The 19,070-nt window shown below is 46.8% G+C and overlaps 1 protein-coding gene across 2 annotated transcripts in view; it reads right to left on the bottom strand.

Annotated features, from left to right (window-relative positions):
- Positions 1-16,375, bottom strand: part of FDFT1 (farnesyl-diphosphate farnesyltransferase 1) — a 34,058-nt gene extending 17,683 nt beyond the window's left edge. The window contains exons 1-4 of one of the 2 annotated variants that reach the window (XM_082623483.1): positions 16,278-16,375; positions 15,267-15,425; positions 4,230-4,327; positions 3,232-3,415 (exon numbers count right to left, since the gene is read on the bottom strand). In XM_082623483.1, coding sequence (XP_082479609.1) covers positions 3,232-3,415; positions 4,230-4,327; positions 15,267-15,425; positions 16,278-16,283 — 447 coding nt within the window. In that variant the 5' untranslated portion in view covers positions 16,284-16,375. Of the gene's footprint in view, positions 1-3,231; positions 3,416-4,229; positions 4,640-15,266; positions 15,426-16,277 lie in introns of those variants that run through there. The other variant, XM_082623482.1, reaches the window with a different exon arrangement.
- Positions 16,376-19,070: the final 2,695 nt, after the last annotated feature.

Below are 19,070 nucleotides of genomic sequence, written 5' to 3'. Positions count from 1 at the left end.
GGTTACTCTCTAGTGACTCCAAGTACACAAAGGAAGGACACCACGGGAGTCCACTGGTACAATGGAGAAAGGCCAGCCCCGAAGCAGGGGCAAGGGGAGCATGTGCACAGAAATCTCCCTGATTATAAACCTTAGGATGTTATGATCAAAACACTGGGTGGGGCTTTCCTGGTGGCGCAGTGGATAAGAATCCACCTGCCAGTGCAGGGGACATGGGTTCGAGCCCTGGTCCGGGAAGATCCCACATGCCACGGAGCAACTAAGCCTGTGCACCACAACTACTGAGCCTGCGCTCTAGAGCCCACAAGCCACAACTACTGAGCCCATGTGCCACAACTACTGAAGCCTGTGTGCCTAGAGCCCGTGCTCCTCAACAAGAGAAGCCACCGCAATGAGAAGCCCGTGCACGCAACGGAGAGTAGCCCCTGCTCGCCACAACTAGAGAAAGCCCGCGCGCAGCAATGAAGACGCAATGCAGCCAAAAATAAATAAATAAATGTATTTATTTATTTAAAAAAAGATTTTAAAAAATGGTTTCCTAGAACCAAGTGCTTTTAAGATGAAAAAAGGCAGGTGAAAAGGTGGAAAAAATATTTGGAATTTATACTGCAGATAAAGAATTAATATTCCTAATATTAAAAGAACTGCCACTAAGCCCATGTGCCACAACTACTGAGCCTGTGCTCTAGAGCCTGCAAGCCACAACGACTGAAGCCCGTGTGCCTAGAGCCCGTGCTCCACAACAAGCGAAGCCACCGCAGTGAGAAGCCCACGCACAGCAACAAAGAGTAGCCCCCGCTCGCCGCAACTAGAGAAAGCCCGTGGTCAGCAATGAAGGGCACGCAACCCCAGACCCCCAGAAGATGGTCTACAAGGGGAGCTGCACAAGCTCGGGGCAGGCACACTCCCACGGCCCCCCTTGAGGGTGAGGTGGCCCAGAGGGGGGCCCTCTAAAGTGAGGGGCAGGAAGGGACTTCCCTGGCGGTCCAGTGGTTACGACTCTGGGCTCCCAATGCAGGGGGCACAGGTTTGAACCCTAGTTGGGGAACTAAGATCCCGCACGCCACAATGTGCAGCCAAAAAAAAAAAAAAGATGGACTTAAAAAAATAAGTAAGTGAGGGGAGGGGGAAGGGCCTTTCTTGCCCCCATCTGAGAGCAGTGCTGTGTGAGGGAGGCCCTCGCCCCAAACCCACTGTACACCTAACCCTCGGCAACCGGTTCACCCTTCAAACTGGAGCTGCTGGGACAGGCCAGCACACACACAAACCGCTCCTGAAGGTGAGGCAGGAGGCGTCTCCACACACTCCTCTCTCAAGCTGAACCACGGACGGACAGGACCGCCAATGCAAGTGTCTTAAAATTACACACGCTCACACAACACATGGCTTCGCGTATTTCACATTCACAAGGATGTAAAAGGTTAACAACAGCAAAGCAGCGACGCCTGCACTTTCTGTCCCCTTCACTCCACAGGAGCGAGTCTCTGCTTTTGAGAGCGTAGCGCCTGTGCGCTGACCCTACGACCCAGTACAGCGAAAGATGCATTTAGTCTTCACCTTGAACCTTCCGGAACAAAGTGTCGTTTTTATAAAGAAATAGACTCAGGTTTCATACGCACATTAGAATACTGTCTGAAAATTACTAGCTATAGCTCCGAAATTATTTTGGCATTTATTTTCATATTCTTTCATTTTTGTTGAGTGGATAGGGCCGCCTTGATTTTTAAACATTTATCCCATGACCAGAAATTGTTTGTTATGAAGATTCAAGTAGTCTGGGAGATTGCTTTTGTTTTCGGAGGCTCCAGCTAGAACAATGTATGATTTTTTTTTTTTTAAGTGAGAACACACTTCAGTTACAAGTGGGATGTTACCCTGTTTGCGGCCCTTTCTCTGCACTGGCAGTTTCAAAAGCTCACTGGTAAATGGCCACGGACTTCCAGGCAGACGCCACCTGCTCTGGTCTTGTGAGAGGTGTCCCGTGAGAACCGATCGCCAGCACCTTCCCTATGTGAGAGCTCTACTTCCTTGCCTAACTCTTCACCAGATTTTTCTCTTTTCTTCTTTTGTATCGTACTATATGAACACCACCTAATGTTTCTTCACAGCCCTTTTCTCTTGGTTTGTATGATACTGTATTTTGTTTTTGGCTGTGACACTGAAGGTGTGATCTCAGTAATCTGAAACAGCCCTTGCTCCAAAGCGGTCCTTCTCAAACATTCTTCCGTAATGGTTGGATTCCTCCCCTCCCCGTGAAGAATACAGATTTGTTTCAATAGTAAGGGAGCCACCACTTAAGGACTATTCTTCCCCTCAAATTCTGGCAACTGTGTACAAAAAGGGCTTCTTTGGGCTCTTAGGGAATATGAGACTTTGCTAAATCAAACCTTTATTTATAAGGTACGGAAGAATCACTTATCTATGTGATAAGACTTGCGCAAATCCCAGAAGAGTAGGTCCTAGTCACATGCACAAGAGAAATTTGTGGGATCTTCTAAAGCTCAAGATTTTAATTAGAACCCACTTTACTCCAACTGAGTGGACTCAATACCTAATATTTATAGAACACCATTCTAAGTACTCTACATGTATGAGCTCATTCAGGCCTCACAGCTCTAACTTTACAAACGAGGAAACTGAGGCACAAGCAAGTTAAGGGGTGTGTCCAGGCTCCCACAGCTGCGGGTGGCAGAGATCATCCCGCTTCAGTCCTCAGCTCAGCTGCGAAGAGCCCGCACCCTACCCCACAGCACGCCACCAGGTTCGGGGTGCCCCAGAGGCCAGCAGCGCGACACACCTAGGCTGCGTGCTTGGGTGCACTGGCTGGAGGACCCAGCTTTCACGACCCTGGCACTGGAGTGCTCTCTCCACAGGAAGGAAGGCTGGACTTCCCAAGGACATCCTGGTAATGACAGTAGCAGCTAACACCTAAGAGCCCCACCTACGTTAACTCTTTCCAGCCTCACAGCCACACTAGGAGGCAGGGACCATTATTCTCTCTGTCTTACCGATGAAGAAACAGAGGCACACGCAGGCTATGTAACGCAGCACCAGTTAACGAGTGGGAGCGTGGGGCCGCCAACCCAGGCAGTCTGGCTTGAGACGCACCATCGCCACATTACGCTACACTGCCCTGAGACTGCTGGCTTTGCAGTTCCCGCCAGGCACACGGGCCAGCTGACGGCCACCCCACCAATCACGCGCACGACTGCGTCCCGTTAGTCCCGCTACCGTTGGAAAGTCCTCCAGGACTTGTCGGTCCTTCTCCTTGCTCTCCGTGAACCGCCAGTCGGGCTCATAAAGGTACGAGTGGAAGTTGTGTAACAGGGGGACCTTTCTTTCTATACTGATGGTCATGTCATCTTCCAGCGTGTCCAGGGCTCGGAGAACCAGATAAAATATGCATACTGCGTGGCTGTAAGAAAGGAATAACTATCAACACATTGGAACAAACGTTCAAAGATATTTGTTTTAAAATCACATCTCACTTTTGCTGGGCCATTTTCTAAACCCTCCTACACCCTTAACTCTACAGAACTATGAAGGGATATCCAAAACTTTTCGTACTTAATGCAACTTCTTGGCTTCTCTTTCTTAGATGGGAGAATGGACTTCTGTAGTTTATTTATAAAAAACAAATAAGTAAATAAATAAAAAACCTGCCAGCTGGACGTCACTACTACTCCCACAATGAGTTAACATTTAACTAACGCAGCACACCTGTAGAAAGACCAGCAGACCATTTGGCCGGAACTATTATTTTGCAGATAAGATAAAGTCAAAAGACACAATAACTTCTCACTATCAATACTATCATACCTAACGGCTAAGTCACGTACGTAATCTACACAGAGGCAACTTCAGAAGAATTAACCCAATATACCAGAAATGCAAAGTAGCGTAAGTGAAGCCAAGGAAAATGCATGAGCCGCTTAGAGACAGGTCCAGCTGCCAACACTAAAAAAAGTTAATAAACATCCCCTCCCCCTCCCTGAAAGAGCTGGGCCTGCAGGGACACTATGAGATGGCCAGGTGCCTGGAAGGGCATTCTAAAGTAAACACAGGCGTGTTTCAACCGCGAACATTTCCTTCACCCACCGGGGCCTGTTCAGGCTACGCCACAAGCACGGAGACAGCAACGCGAGGGGCCGTGTCAAAAAGTGGCTTCGAATGGCCCGTGGCAAAGTTTTCTTTCCCCCAAGTCACAAAGAGCTGCCTGCGCCACTCACCGCATTTCCCCATCCAGCGCCTGGATAACAGCTGCGAAACTGCGACTGGTCTGATTCAAGTACTTGTAACAAGTTTTCAAGCTGCTGCTGAGCGAGTCCTGCGGGCAGAGGAGACACACGGCGGTGGGAGACGCGGAGGGGCTGGAGTGGGGCTGGGGCGGGCGGCCGGCTGCCGCGGGGCTCCGCACCCGGCCGCACACGCCCTCTCCCCGCAGCCGGTCCTTGGAGGGCCAAGTGGCGGGGGGCAAGGGGCAGCCGCGCGGGAGAGTGCCCGCGCCCCTGGGCGCCGCGCCGGGGCTCAGCACCAAGGTCCGCTTGAAAAGGGACATGGCCTTGGTGCCGCAGGCGACTGCGGCCATGGGAATCGCGGGGCCAGCGCAGTTCTTCCTCCATAGACCCGAGAGGAGCGGAGGGGCGCCCACCGAAGGGCGGGACCGGCTCTTGCTCCACCGCAATAGGCTTGGGGCGGCGGAGCAGGGAGCGGGCGTCCGCCGCCCCGCCCGCCCAGATGCGAGCCGAGCCCCGCCCACCCTGCCCAGATGCGAGCGCCGCCCCGCGGCCTCCGGCTCCCCACCCGCGCCTTCCTCACCTTGTTCCCCTTCTCCCCAGAACCCGCAGGCTGTTAACGGAACCCGAATCTCTCCGGCCAAACTTCAGTCAGGCTCCTAAATCCTCCACCTTTGTACTTCTGTGTTTATCTTTTGCGTCGCTCAGCTTTAGCAAGAAACCTGCTAAATTGGTTTAGCCAGAATCCCTCATCCGCCATGTATGATGACCCGCACCATGTGGCCCGCTCCTCTTCCCGCACCGTCCCAGCGCCCTGACCTGCCTCCAGCAGAATGCCCCTCACCCCAGATGCGTCCTCTTAGTACTTTTCCGTCCACCCACACCTACACTCTGCTCCTTGCTGTATTCGGAACCGAGCCCAGTTCTATACTGAGGTCTCTTTCCTCTATTGCAATTGCTTTTCTGAATGAAATCTGTTTTTACTCCTTTAACTAATGTCCAGTTCTGGTTTTACTTTAACACCTGTTAAACCTCTATTATCCTCTGGAAAGCTAGCTATTCCTTTTAAGATTTTTAATGATCTTTCCCTTTCAAATCAGTGAGCTGTAACGATCTTTACGAACCTTATTTCATCTTCCCTAAGGCAGACAAAAACTGTTTTTTCCAGAAAAAAAAAAAAAGCCATGTTCTGATATGCAAGCATATCAGAAAGAATTGCTGGCTGTTTTGTATATTTTTTAATGGAGACTTCATATTTTAGAGCAGTTTTAGGTTCAGGGAAAATTGAGTGGAAAATACAGAGTCCCCATATACCACGCCCCCCAGTCTCCCCCACTCTCTTTTTAAGAGAGAAACGGGAAACATTTGCAATATCTAACAACAGGGGGGATGGTTTAAAATAAATAAATAAATATATGTACACACACACACACACACACACACACACACACACATATATGTATATGGAAATCCCATAGTCACTTTGGAATGTTAACAGTGAACCTTGGGACCCTGCTGGAGTCCAGGTGAACTATCTTCTTTTCATATGTGTTTATTTCCTACCATGGATACATGTTCTTCTGTCAAGAGAATAAAGCTTTTCTTTTTAAATCACATAATCATGAGAAATTATTGCCAAGTTCAATAAAAAAAATTAGTAAAAATTAACATTTACTAAGCACCATATATTAGTAAAATCATTTCGTACATACAGTCTGGCATATAAAAGTACTCAGTGAAGGTCTGATGAGTAAATGAGTAAGTTCAAAGAGTATTTAAAAACAATTCACCAACTCCTTCCCTATCAAAATGTGGAGAGGCAAGACTTCACAATAAAATAGAAGGAACAGAATAACAGCTCTTTTCTGAGCTCTAAGCCAGCTCTTCACGTACAACTGTTGTTATCAGGACACAATGATTCCTTTCACTGCACTGGCAAATGTTTTAATCCCCGGATACAACTAAGGGTTTGGGGGCTCATGTCAAAGGTGCATCACACATTGGGACTTCCCTGGTGGCGCAGTGGTTAAGAATCCACCTGCTGATGCAGGGGACACAGCTTCGAGCTCTGGTCCAAGAAGATCCCACATGCCACGGAGCAGCTAAGCCCGTGCGCCACAACTACTGAGCCTGTGCTCTAGAGCCTGCAAGCCACAACTACTGAGTCCACGCACCACAACTACTGAAGCCCCCCGCGCCTAGAGCCCGTGCTCTGCAACAAGAGAAGCCACCGCAATGAGAAGCCCGCCCACCGCAACGAAGAGTAGCCCCTGCTCGCTGCAACTGCCCGCGCGAAGCAACGAAGACACAACGCAGCCAAAAATAAATATAAATAAATAAATTTATATATTTAAAAAAAAGGTTCATCTCACTCGTTCTGAAAAGCAACAATCTTGAAGGACGCCCCCTCCTTTCCAACACACCTGCTCCACACTTTTTTTTTTTTAAAGCAGTCATCCTTGTCTTTTTTTTTTAATATAAATTTATTTTATTTTTGGCCGCGTTGGCTCTTCGTTGCTGCTCGCGGGCTTTCTCTAGTTGCGGTGAGCGGGGGCTACTCTTCGTTGTGGTGCACGGGCTTCTTATTGCGGGGGCTTCTCTTGTTGCGGAGCACAGGCTCTAGGTGCATGGGCTTCAGTAGTTGTGGCACGTGGACTCAGTAGCTGTCGCTCACAGGGTCCAGAGCACAGCCTCAGTAGTTGTGGCACACGGGCTTAGCTGCTCCGTGGCATGTGGGATCTTCCCGGACCAGGGCTCGAACCCACATCCCCTGCATTGGCAGGCGGGTTCTTAACCACTGGAGCGAGGTCACGAAATCACTTCGCATCTCCTTACCCCATCATTCTTTTTTCCTGGCACCTATTTGTGTCAATACCTCATTCTGTAACAATAATTTCCTCAAATTGCCAAGAAGATACAGGGAGATTTAACTATGAAACACACTATGGAAAACACCACTGTTAAAAACATTTCCACTGCTTGCTTCCCATGAGCTAACGGAAAAAAAATCTTTTAAATAAAAAGCTAAAGCTACTGGGGCCTGTCCCTAGAGCCTCCTGATGTTTTTCTTTGCTGTCTGAGATGAGCATGCTCACAAGAACTCTCCAGTGAGAGAAAACAGGGATAAAGGGCATTGAGAGGAAGAGTGTGCAGTGGTGAGAAGTACAGGACTGTCCTCCCACGACTGGGGCTCCACCTGGAAGACAGTTCCACAAATGGACGGCAACCAGCCCTCCCCACGGCCTTCCATTAAGATTAAGGAACATAGGCTCCCTCAGAAGGGAGGGAAGACCCCACAAACTTGAGAAATGAAGTTACATAACAGCAAGATAATACCTGCCACTTACTGGGCAGCTACTACATGCCAAGCACAATACAAACATTACGCAACCTTTTAAAGATGATATGATACAGACCTGCAATCCACCCAAGGTCTTCATGGGCAGATGTGTAGCAGAATTCAGAATCTGTAGTGTTTTAGAAGACAGGCAATGAAATGCACATACAGCCTGTCATGGTGGAATGGCTCCCTGTAACTGATTATCAACACTTCTTCAGCAAAACATGTGAATAGTTATACTAAGTGGGGTCACTTTATTATATATCAGAGCACATTGTACTGCCAAGGGACCTTGAGCCAGACTTATTAAAAACCTCTTTGTTTTCAGACCATTTCGGAGGTGGGAAATTGTGATTGACAGATCGTGATCCACTGTCTCTATTTTACGGAGGAAGAACCTGTTGCTGGAGGTTAAGTCACCAAAAGGAATAGAGTCAGGATTAAACTTCATAGACATTAGTCTAAGTAACAGGATTTAGACTTGATAGAAGCCAGAACTGCATGATTACAAAACACCGAGTTTTTCCATTATGTGCTCTCTTAGTGATGTCACACAACTTGCAGGTGGTAGTATGATGCCAGATTTACTGATATGCTCCTAAAAATTCAGGATAAGTCAATTTAGGGAACCCTGAACTCCTACAGCCAAATCCTTCTGTGACTGAAATAATCTCAGCCCTCCATATCTGCTAAGTGTAATTTTTCCCCCAGCTTCTTTGTTACCTAAGAGAGAAATGAAGATAATGTTAAGTGAAGGAAAATGGTTTTTCCTATGTTTCCTCTAACTAGAGGTATACTCAGTTATTTTTAAAAAATGGTTCATGGGGGTTAAAAACGGCTCAGGAAAACTACAACTAACAAAATAATACTGTACTGCATTGCTCATCAAATCTTAAAGCCAGGAGAGGGAATAGCCCAGGTCTCACTTTTTAAAAAATTAAGAAGATTATACTGTGAAAAGTCTTACCCCTACCCCTTACTGTGGCCACCCATTCACCTCTCTAGAGGTATCCAATGCTACCATTTTTTCCAAGTCTTATTTCATAGAGAAGGAAATGTGACACAGAGAAGTCTCTGGACCCAAATCACAACCCTATAAATTGTGTCCCCTGACTTCAGACGCTCAGCTCCCTTGCCCTGCTATCATTTTTCTTTGTAGTACTTCTCTCCACCTGAAATATTGTATATTTGCTTTTTTTTTCCTTTTCTCTCTCTTCTATTAGAATGTACGATTCACAAAAGCAAGGTCTTCACCTATTTGGTTCACTGTTTTTTGGGTTTTTTTTGTTTTGTTTTGTTTTTTGCGGTATGCGGGCCTCTCCGTGTTGCGGCCTCTCCCATTGAGGAGCACAGGCTCCGGACGCGCAGGCCCAGCGGCCATGGCTCACGGGCCCAGCCGCTCCGCGGCATGTGGGATCCTCCCGGACCGGGGCACGAACCCGTGTCCCCTGCATCGGCAGGCGGACTCTCAACCACTGTGCCATCAGGGAAGCCCTGGTTCACTGTTTTATCCCAGCACCTAGAACAATATCAAGCATGCAACCAGTGGCCGGATGTTTGTTAAATGAATATAGGAAGGATAGGAAGGAGGGAGGGAGGGAGGAAATGCACGCAGACAGAAGCCAGAAGTTACCGTGTGCCCGTGACGTGTCTGGTGCATACGTGACAGCACTGGAATGTGATCAGCTCTCTGGGGCCAGTCAAAGCCTGTGCTCTTTACTCTCGGTGGCCTCCAGAGTGGAAGCGTGAAGGTCTTCAGACAGGCCAGGGATGGCATCATGGAGCCACCACTCGAGAGCTTCCAAATTCAACTCCTTTATGCCACCCCCAGTTTCCTCACCTGTAAAATGGCAGGTCATAACAGCACTTGTCTCTTTAGCGTTGTTGTCAAGATCCACTAAGTCTGGTAAGTTACAAAATGGCCATGAAGTCTGTGGCTCTTCCCATCAGGAGGTGGAGCCTATCTCCACCTCTTCGCATCTGGGCTCCCCGGGTGACTTTTTTTGGCCAAGAAGACAGTAGCAACTGTGTGTCGAGCAGAAAGCGGAAGAGTGCGTGCACACTGGGGTTTACATGATTCAATCAACAGCGGACAGTCCCCAGGCTAGTCCGCAGGAGGAGACACACAGGGCCCAGCCTCCCCTCAATGCTCCAGCCTACAGCCTGCTCATCAGACACTCCAGCCACATGCCAACCAGCCAGCTGAGCAAACCCAGTAGAAATGACTCAAGTTGGCCCAGACCAGAACTCCCCAGCTCTCCAAGAGAACTGTGAACTACATAACAGTTGTTATTTTAAGTCACTGAGTTTGGTTTTTTAACTGTGGTAAAATATACATAACATGAAATTGACCATCCTGACCACTTGTGAGCGTGCACTTCAGGAGTGTGAAGTCGCACTGTTGTGCATCCGGTCTCCAGAATTAAGCCACTCCGTTTTGGGGTGGGTACCCAACGAAAGCTAACTGATAACATGGAGGTAACAGACTTCAAGAGCTTCGCCAGTGCCTGGAACACAGAACTCAATAAATGCTGTCTATTAATATTACTATTATCGTTATTAACTTGATTATTCTCACAGTTTAATCTCCTGATTCCATTCACCTGCCAAACTACTGTTCCACAAATACTGCTTCCATAGCGCCACAGGTACATTTGACCACTGCCTGCTTCACGGAATACAGCTCAGCTCCTGCACTCCCACATGTACCCACTGCGCTTTGCACTCAACTCCAGCCACACACACTGTGCTTAGTCCCACCTACATGACTTGGCTCATACTGGCTTTCCCCACAGAGGATCCTCCCCCACTCATCTAAATCTAATACCTCTTTTCAAGGCCCTACACTTTGCAAAGCACTTCTGTGTTTTCTAAAAACTTTTCACTGTAAAACAGTTCGACTTCACTAAAACTTCCTGAAATCTTAATGTACTTAAGATGACTTGGCACTTCCTAGGTATCTTTTTTTTTTTTTTTTTTTTGCAGTACGCGGGCCTCTCACTGTTGTGGCCTCTCCCGTTGCGGAGCACAGGTTCCAGATGCGCAGGCTCAGCGGCCACGGCTCACGGGCCCAGCCGCTCCGCGGTATGTGGGATCCTCCCGGACCGGGGCACGAACCCGTGTCCCCTGCATCGGCAGGTGGACTCCTAACCACTGCGCCACCAGGGAAGCCCCCTAGGTATCTTTTGTACACCTGCTCTCCATCAGGCTGGAAACCGACTGAGGATACACAGTTTCCAGTCTGTGTCCATCACACAAAGCGTGTCCAGCTTTTAGCTGAATCTGGACAACCCTCTGCTTAATGTGACTCTCTGGCCCATCACCTTAATGACCAGCAGCATGATGGGGTCGAGAGTGAGCTCTGGACTCAGACTGCCAGGGTCAAAGGCAGTCTCCACAAGTGAACAGCTGTGGGACCTCAGGCAATAACTAACCTCTCTGTGCCTGTTCTTTCATCTATAAAAACAGGAAAAATAATAGTAGCTTCCTCACAGGGTTACTGGAAGGTTTAAATAATACATGTTAGGAGGCGCTGGGCACACAGTAAGAGCACAATAAATGTTAGCCATTATTATGACACCCTTTACCTAAAAGGTGAAGGTCTAGGTTTAAAAAGTCTTTCAGGAGGACATCAAGATGGAAGAACAGACCTTGAAGGGGTCTGGGCTGACTATGGCTCTAAGTCCACAGCATGGTGAGACTGCCTAAAAAAGTCAATGAACCAAACAGACTTAATTGATATTTATATAATTAAAGTGGCAGGATACACTTTCCTCTCAAGTACTCACAGAACATTCTCCAGGATAGATCACATCTTGGGTCACAAATCAAGCCTCGGTAAATTTAAGAAAATTGAAATCGTATCAAGTATCTTTTCAAACCACAACGCCATGAGATTAGAAATCAATTCCAGGAAAAAAATTGTAAAAAATACAAACACATGGAGGCTAAACAATACGCTACTAAATAAATAAGAGATCACTGAAGAAATTAAAGAGGAAATAAAAAAAATACCTAGAAACAAATGACAATGAAAACGTGACAACCCAAAACCTATGGGATGCAGGAAAAGCAGTTCTAAGAGGGAAGTTTATAGCAATACAATCCTACCTCAAGAAACAAGAAAAATCTCAAATAAACAATCTAACCTTACACCTAAAGCAGCTAGAGAAAGAGCAAACAAAACCCAAAGTTAGTAGAAGGAAAGAAATCATAAAGATCAGAGCAGAAATAAATGAAATAGAAACAAAGAAAACAATAGCAAAGATCAATAAAACTAAAAGCTGGTCCTTTGAGAAGATAAACGAAGTTGATAAACCTTTAGCCAGACTTATCAAGAAAAAAAGGGAGAGGACTCAAATCCGTAAAATTAGAAATGAAAAAGGAGAATTTACAAGTGACATCACAAAAATACAAAGGCTCATAAGAGACTACTACAAGCAACTATATGCCAATAAACTGGACAACCTGGATGAAATGGACAAATTCTGAGAAAAGTACAACCTTTCAAGACTGAACCAAGAAGAAATAGAAAATATGAACAGACCAATCACAAGTAATGAAATTGAAACTGTGATTAAAAATCTTCCAGCAAACAAAAGTCCAGGACCAGATGGCTTCACAGGTGAATTCTATCAAACATTTAGAGAAGAGCTAACACCTATCCTTCTCAAACTCTTCCAAAAAATTGCAGAGGGTGGAACCCTCCCAAACTCATTCTATGAGGCCACCATCACCCTGATACCAAAACCAGACAAAGATATCACAAAAAAAGAAAATTACAGGTCAGTATCACTGATGAAAATAGATGCAAAAATCCTCAACAAAATACTAGCAAACAGAATCCAACAACAGATTAAAAGGATCATACACCATGATCAAGTGGGATTTATTCCAGGGATGCAAGGATTCTTCAATATACCCAAATCAATTAATGTGATACACCATATTAATAAATTAAAGAATAAAAACCATATGATCATCTCAATAGATGTAGAAAAAGCTTTCAACAAAATTCAATACCCATTTACGATAAAAACTCTCCAGAAAGTGGGCACAGAGGGAACCTACCTCAACATAATAAAGGCCATATATGACAAACCCACAGCAAACACCATTCATAATGGTGAAAAACTGAAAGCAATTCCTCTAAGATCAGGAACAAGCCAAGTGTGTCCACTCTCGCCACTATTATTCAACATAGTTTTGGAAGTCCTAGCCACGGCAATCAAAGAAAAAGAAATAAAAGGAATACAAATTGGAAAAGAAGTAAAACTGTCACTTTGCAGATGACATGATACTATCCAGAGAAAATCCTAAAGATGCAACCAGAAAACTACTAGAGCTAATCAATGAATCTGGTAAATTTGCAGAATACAAAATTAATACACAGAAATCTCTTCCATTCCTATACACTAACAACGAAAGGTCAGGAAGAGAAATTAAGGAAACAATCCCATTTACCACTGCAACAAAAAGAATAAAATACCTAGGAACAAACCTAGGAGGCAAAAGACCTGTCCTCAGAAAACTGTAGAACACTGATGAAAGAAATCAAAGATGACATAAACAGATGAAGAGATATACCATGTTCTTGGATTGGAAGACTCAATATTGTGAAAATGACTATACTACACAAAGCAATCGACAGATTCAATGCAATCCCTATCAAATACCAATGGCATTTTTCACAGAACTAGAACAAAAAATTTTACAATTTGTATGGAAACACAAAAGACCCTGAATAGCCAAAGCAATCTTGAGAAAGAAAAATGGAGCTGGAGGAATCAGGCTCCCTCCCTCACTGTAAGATAACGCCTCCTAAAAACCAGAACTGTCTGGAGATGGGCAGTCTCCAGAGGTAGTGAATTACCTGTCACAGGAGGTGTTCAGGAAACTGTATATCCTGGATTGTAAAGCAGTGACTATTTTTCTGTTTTGGGTCACAGATCCCTGAAAGCATCTGATAATAGTGAACAGAATTCTTTTCCCCCCAAAACACACAAATATACAGTAACATAAATATCTGCAAATAATTTCAGGAAAGGGCCAAGTAAGAACTCTTAGCCAGAATCTCCTAATTAAACAAATATCTATTGATCAAGGCACAGAAGAAATTTAAGGCTGTATTTCCTTTAGGCATCCCTCAAAAGATTAATCCCCTATCCCAGCCAGAGGTGATTTTTCCCTTCTGTGAATTTCCTTATGGCATTTACTATATTCTGCCACAGTTACTTAAGTTTCTCTTGTTTAAAAACGTAGAGGTATCTTGAGGGCATTGCATCCACCTTTTGTTCATTAATTCACTAAAGGTACATCAAACAAGACTCCTGTTTTCAAATAGCTTAAAGTCCAGAATCAAACATAGAATCTTAAATCTGAAAGGTACTTTGGGAACATAAAACCCATAGACAAATAACCACAATACAAGACTATGGGACTGATATAAGGTAAAACACTGCTAGAGAAAATGGTCGAGGGAGGGTCACAGGTAACATTAAAAGGCATCTCGTTATGGTGACTTCCTAAGCTCTCTATGAACAATTTTATAACGTTTTATCGACCTGACAAGACAATGAGCTCTTTGGGTGTCTTATTTGTCTATACATGTTATCCTGCCCTTCTGCACCCAGTATAAAGCCTAAAGCAGAACAGTTGTTTAATAAATATCTGCTGAATGGTCAACAGAGGTGGCATTCACAGAAGCCAGACCTCGAAGGATGAGAAGGATTCTGAGTTATAAGACAAAGGCAAAACTTTTCTTTCTGATGGGAAACTAAAGTGTTTTAATAAAGGACAACAACTAAAAGTATAAACACAGGACGGTATTTGTGTTACTTCCATTGGGGAAAAGAATTTAGAACTTTTGATATAACCCCGCTAATTCAGGTGAACGTGTCTATTCATTCAATAATCACTTAGTGATTTTCTTGTTGGAATAAATACCTTTGTAAGCATTCATTTAACAAAGGGTACAGGAGTGAGGAAGTTGAAATAGAAATAAAACCAAGACTGGCCTTCAAGCAGCCAACAGCATAGCTAATCGACAGATATAGAGAAAATTAATAAGAACTTGCAAGAGTAGACAAGTATTCTAAAAACCTCAGGGAGCAATGAGGAAGAAGGGATTGATCAGACTGCAGGAAAGGGGGAGAAGCTTTTGGAGGTGGTGTAACTGAAAACTGGAAGGATGAGTAAGGTTTCATTCCAGAAAAGGTATTCGTGACAACATTTGCATAGTTCATTATGTTCACAAAATTCTTTCACACGTCCTCTCCCACTTAATCTACCCATGCAATCTCAGTTTTGTAACCCACATATCAGAACCCAGAAAAACATCAATCTCAGGGACAGAACGCAATATGAAGCAAAACTACTTGAAAACCAGTGTTGTGAACGAACAGAAACATTTTAGGCAGCAAGACAACTTGGGGATGGGGGCGGATGCCTAGGAGACCAAGGGCAGCCGGGCCCGACATCTGATTAAGGAGAGGGGAACCAGGCTGGGAGGGTGGGGCCGCCTGACAGGGGTCAGGGGTCTGCTCCCCCGAGGGAAGGAGGGAGCCCGAGGCGTTTGGCACCCGCTGGCCGCGACCCTGGCCCTCGATTCTGGGCCCTGCCGGCCAGGCCCAGAAGCCGGCAGTCGCGCGCAGCCTCCCCGGTCCGCCGGGATGCAGGGATGCTCGGCCCACCTGGTCCATCTTGGGTATCACCTTCTGCCGGCCCCCCATCTGGAAGCGTAGCAGGTTGTAGAACTCCTCGGGGTGCCCCAAGCACTTCACGAACTCCATGCTGGCGGCGGCGAACCGTCGGACCTCGGAGCTCACCTCGCGGATACCTCGGGCTGGCCCCTACCCGCAACCAAAGGATTAGTCGGAGGGCGGGGCGGGGCGGAGGCGGGCCCAGCGCGGCGGAGGCGAGCCCAGCGCGGCGGCGCCACGCCCACCTCCCCACCAACTTCAACTGGCCTCAGTCTCTCGCGCCTCTGCCCGCGGGCTCGCGGGGTGGACTGGCGAGCGCTGATTGGCCAGGGCCGCTCGCACCAGCAAGATGCCGGCCAATCGGCGGCGGGATGTGTCTGGCGTGAGGACCACATCCTAGAAGCTAATTGGAGGGGGAGAAAGAGGCAGGCGAGCGGGATTGGTGCTCTTAATGGGGCGGGCCTTTGCTTTCCTCTGCTTTCCCAGTGCGGGGCTGGAGGAGTGATCCCAGACTTTGAGAAGCCCCCCGAGGCGGAGCTCAGTGCGTGGGAGGCTCGCTCCGGCCCGGCTTTCGCTGAGAGCCCAGCAGGCCAGAGCCCGCTAAGCCCTCCACGTGTTTGTCCTGCCAGGCAGATTAGCTCTTCCGGGACGCGCTCGGCTCACAGCCGCGCCTCGAATGGGTGCAATCAGCCTGAGGCTTCCGAGCATGTAAATTTAGTCCCAAAAAAGGATCTGAAGCGTTTCTACGGCCTATCAAAGGGTGATGTGGAAATTTTTATCTCGATCCTACAGCTCTCACAAGCCCTGCAAAAATACGTGCTACCCCAACCCCCAAATCTATTTTAACACCGCAATCAGTGATCCTTTAAAAAATTAAGGCAGCTCAGATCACTGCCTAAAAACCCTGCAATATCTGTCCATTTCACTCGGTAAAAGCCAAAGTCCCCACGAGGGTCTAAAAGCTCTGCACGAGTAGCCCTCCATCCCCATTACGTCTCTCACCTGCATTTTCAATCCCTCCTTCCTTGGCCCCAGGGCTTGTTGTCTACACTTCCTTCTTCCGGCAATATTTTTTCCCCCTGATATGCAATTGGCTAACTCGATCACCTCCTTCAAGTCTTTGCTGAACCCTCACCTCATTTAGGCCCACCCGCATCACACTGTTTTATACTACAGCTTGCCCCGCCCTCACCACTGCTGACGCCCCGGCCTGCTCTAGTTTTTCCCGTCCTATTGTTACTGACTAAGGTCTTTGGACTCTTTAGTCAATAGAAATTGATGAAGCCAGATCAGGAATTCAGGCAAGGCGTTACTGGGACTCCAGGGAGTGAAGACAAGTAACAGGTTCCCTTGCTCACTCTCTGAAGGGGGGAGAGCTTGTGTCCGTTAAATGGGGGGAAGGTAGAGGCAGATCAGTGGGTGGCGGGCGGGGCCAGAGGGGGGGCTTAGGTGGTCTGCCCACCCCTTTGGTGGCGCTGTGTGCAGGGATTATGTAGTACCCGCTTTTGTTCCTGGCACCTCAGAAGTGACAGTTGGGTTTTGGTCTTTTTGTATCTTATTGTTCATAATTTGCCCCAACTGCCCACGCAGGCAGTTATTTTTAGTCCCTTATAGTTTCTTTGTATTCTGTTGCTCATTTGTCCAGGTGCAAGCACTACAGTAAAGGGTCTCAGGTCCCAGCCTATCTCAGTACTGATCACGTTCCTACCTCAGTACTGATCATGTTCTGATATAAAATACACAGTTTACTTACGATGTTTAGTGTCTGTTTCTCCTTGCTAGAATATAAGTTCAATGACGACAGACCTTTGTTTGCTCACATACCTCCAAGCCTCCAGAACAATGCAACTCTTTGATGTCCCCTCAGCACTGCAAACTTAACATTGCCCCAACTGGAATCTCTCTCCCATTGAGACTGCTTCTGTGAATGGCACTAACAGCCTCCCAGTTGCCTAATTATAAAATCCAAATGTCATCCCTAACTCCTCCTTTCTCTCCCTACACCTGCCCTTTGTAAGTCATTCAACAGTTCTCTGGAATCCAAGAAACAAACATCTCTCCTCTTAATCTCTCCTCTCTGCTCCATCCAGGTTCAAGCCCCACCTTCTCTCTCAAACTGTTACAGGTCAGTTTCCCATCTCTCTCTCTCCATCCATTCCCATGTAACAGCTTGAGTAATCTCAATCTTTCAATTTTATTTTATTTTATAAGGTACTATAATTTTAATTAGCTTAAGGTGAGGCCCTGTGGGCTTCTAGACTTTGGTTCCATGAGTCCAGTCTGGCAACACAGAAAAACAGACTGAAGGGAGCTTCACTGAGAACTGACTCATTTACCTACAATTTCTTTTCGTTGTATCTGATGTTTGGTCCTTTTTAATTTTTTTTTTTTTTTTTTTTTTTTTTGCGGTACGCGGGCCTCTCACTGTTGTGGCCTCTCCCGTTGCAGAGCACAGGCTCCAGATGCGCAGGCTCAGCGGCCATGGCTCACGGGCCCAGCCGCTCCGCGGCATGTGAGATCTTCCCAGACCGGGGCACGAACCCATGTCCCCTGCATCGGCAGGCGGACTCTCAACCACTGCGCCACCAGGGAAGCCCTGTTTGGTCCTTTTTAAACTCTGTCAAGTTATAACTTTGTACCTCTACTTGCATACTGCTTTTGGCCAGAAGACATAAAGCTAAGAGTTTTAGCACTCCCCTGCCTGTTAAAAGGACCCTGTAAAAAACATTCCCTTCTTTCAATTTTAAATTGCACAAAGGAAATGCCTTTCAAGATAAAATCTGAGAATTCTGGCATAGAATAAAAATCCTCCCATCATTTGTCACCTACATTCCCTTTGGATTTCAGCCTCCTATTCAGCCACTGGACAACTCTCAAACCCTGATCCAGCCCTGGCAGCACTTCCCACACAGGCCACAGTAGTTCATACCCCAGGACTCAAGTAATTCACCTGCCCTGAATGCCCTTCCTCCATCCTCACCAAGCTACCTGCCACGCCTTCATTACAGCGCAGGTGGACTCCCCTGCTTCAGGAACCCTTTTCTGAAGCTCCCTGGCCTCTCTTTTATCTGTTCTTCAGATTTAACAAACATCCACTGAGCACCGACAACATGGCAGACACTGGAAATCACAGAGACAAAGTAGATGAGGTTCCATCCCAAAGAGGGAGAGACAGAAGCGTCTGGCGCGGTGCTGCTGTTTACTAGGCACAGCTGGAGCCCCCTCCAGCTCCGGAGTCGGGTCCAGGTGCCCAGCCAGAGACTGTGGGAGTGGACAAACGGACAGTGACCAGACCATATACAGTATCACAGTTCTGTCCCACAGCCTCCGCACCAACTGGCCTGGAATGGTCAGGACTTGATCAATTACTTCTGTATTCTTTGCCTCCACTTCCAACTCAGGACCAACCACAGAAAGCCAAATATGTTCCCCAAACCAATCACGGAAGACAGCCCACTTTGAGTTAGTCTGCTTCCAGCATCCCCTTGCCAACCTCCTCCCATCAGAGCACAACGATGAGTTCATTTTTTTTTTTTTTTTTGACGATAAAGTTTTCCCACTCCCTGCCTGCCTCTGAGTTCCTGCCACATGCAAGTGATAGGGGCTGATGCCCTTGCTATAGCAAGCTCTAAATAAAGGGCCTCACTTGCTTATTCTTATTTTGGTGGTCTTTATTTCCACAAAACTCAGTACTTCAATGATGTTCAGTGGTCACTCTCATCCTGAACTTTCTGTATGCTAATTATCCCTTGCCTGACTCTTCACCTCACCTTGAACCCCTCAAGGTCAGGGACC

Source organism: Mesoplodon mirus (assembly GCF_964341445.2).
Source record: "Mesoplodon mirus genome assembly, chromosome: 1".
NCBI classification, from domain to species: Eukaryota; Metazoa; Chordata; class Mammalia; order Artiodactyla; family Ziphiidae; genus Mesoplodon; species Mesoplodon mirus.
The sequence above is the reverse complement of the archived record's forward strand: the minus strand, read 5'-3'. Positions and strand labels throughout refer to the sequence as shown.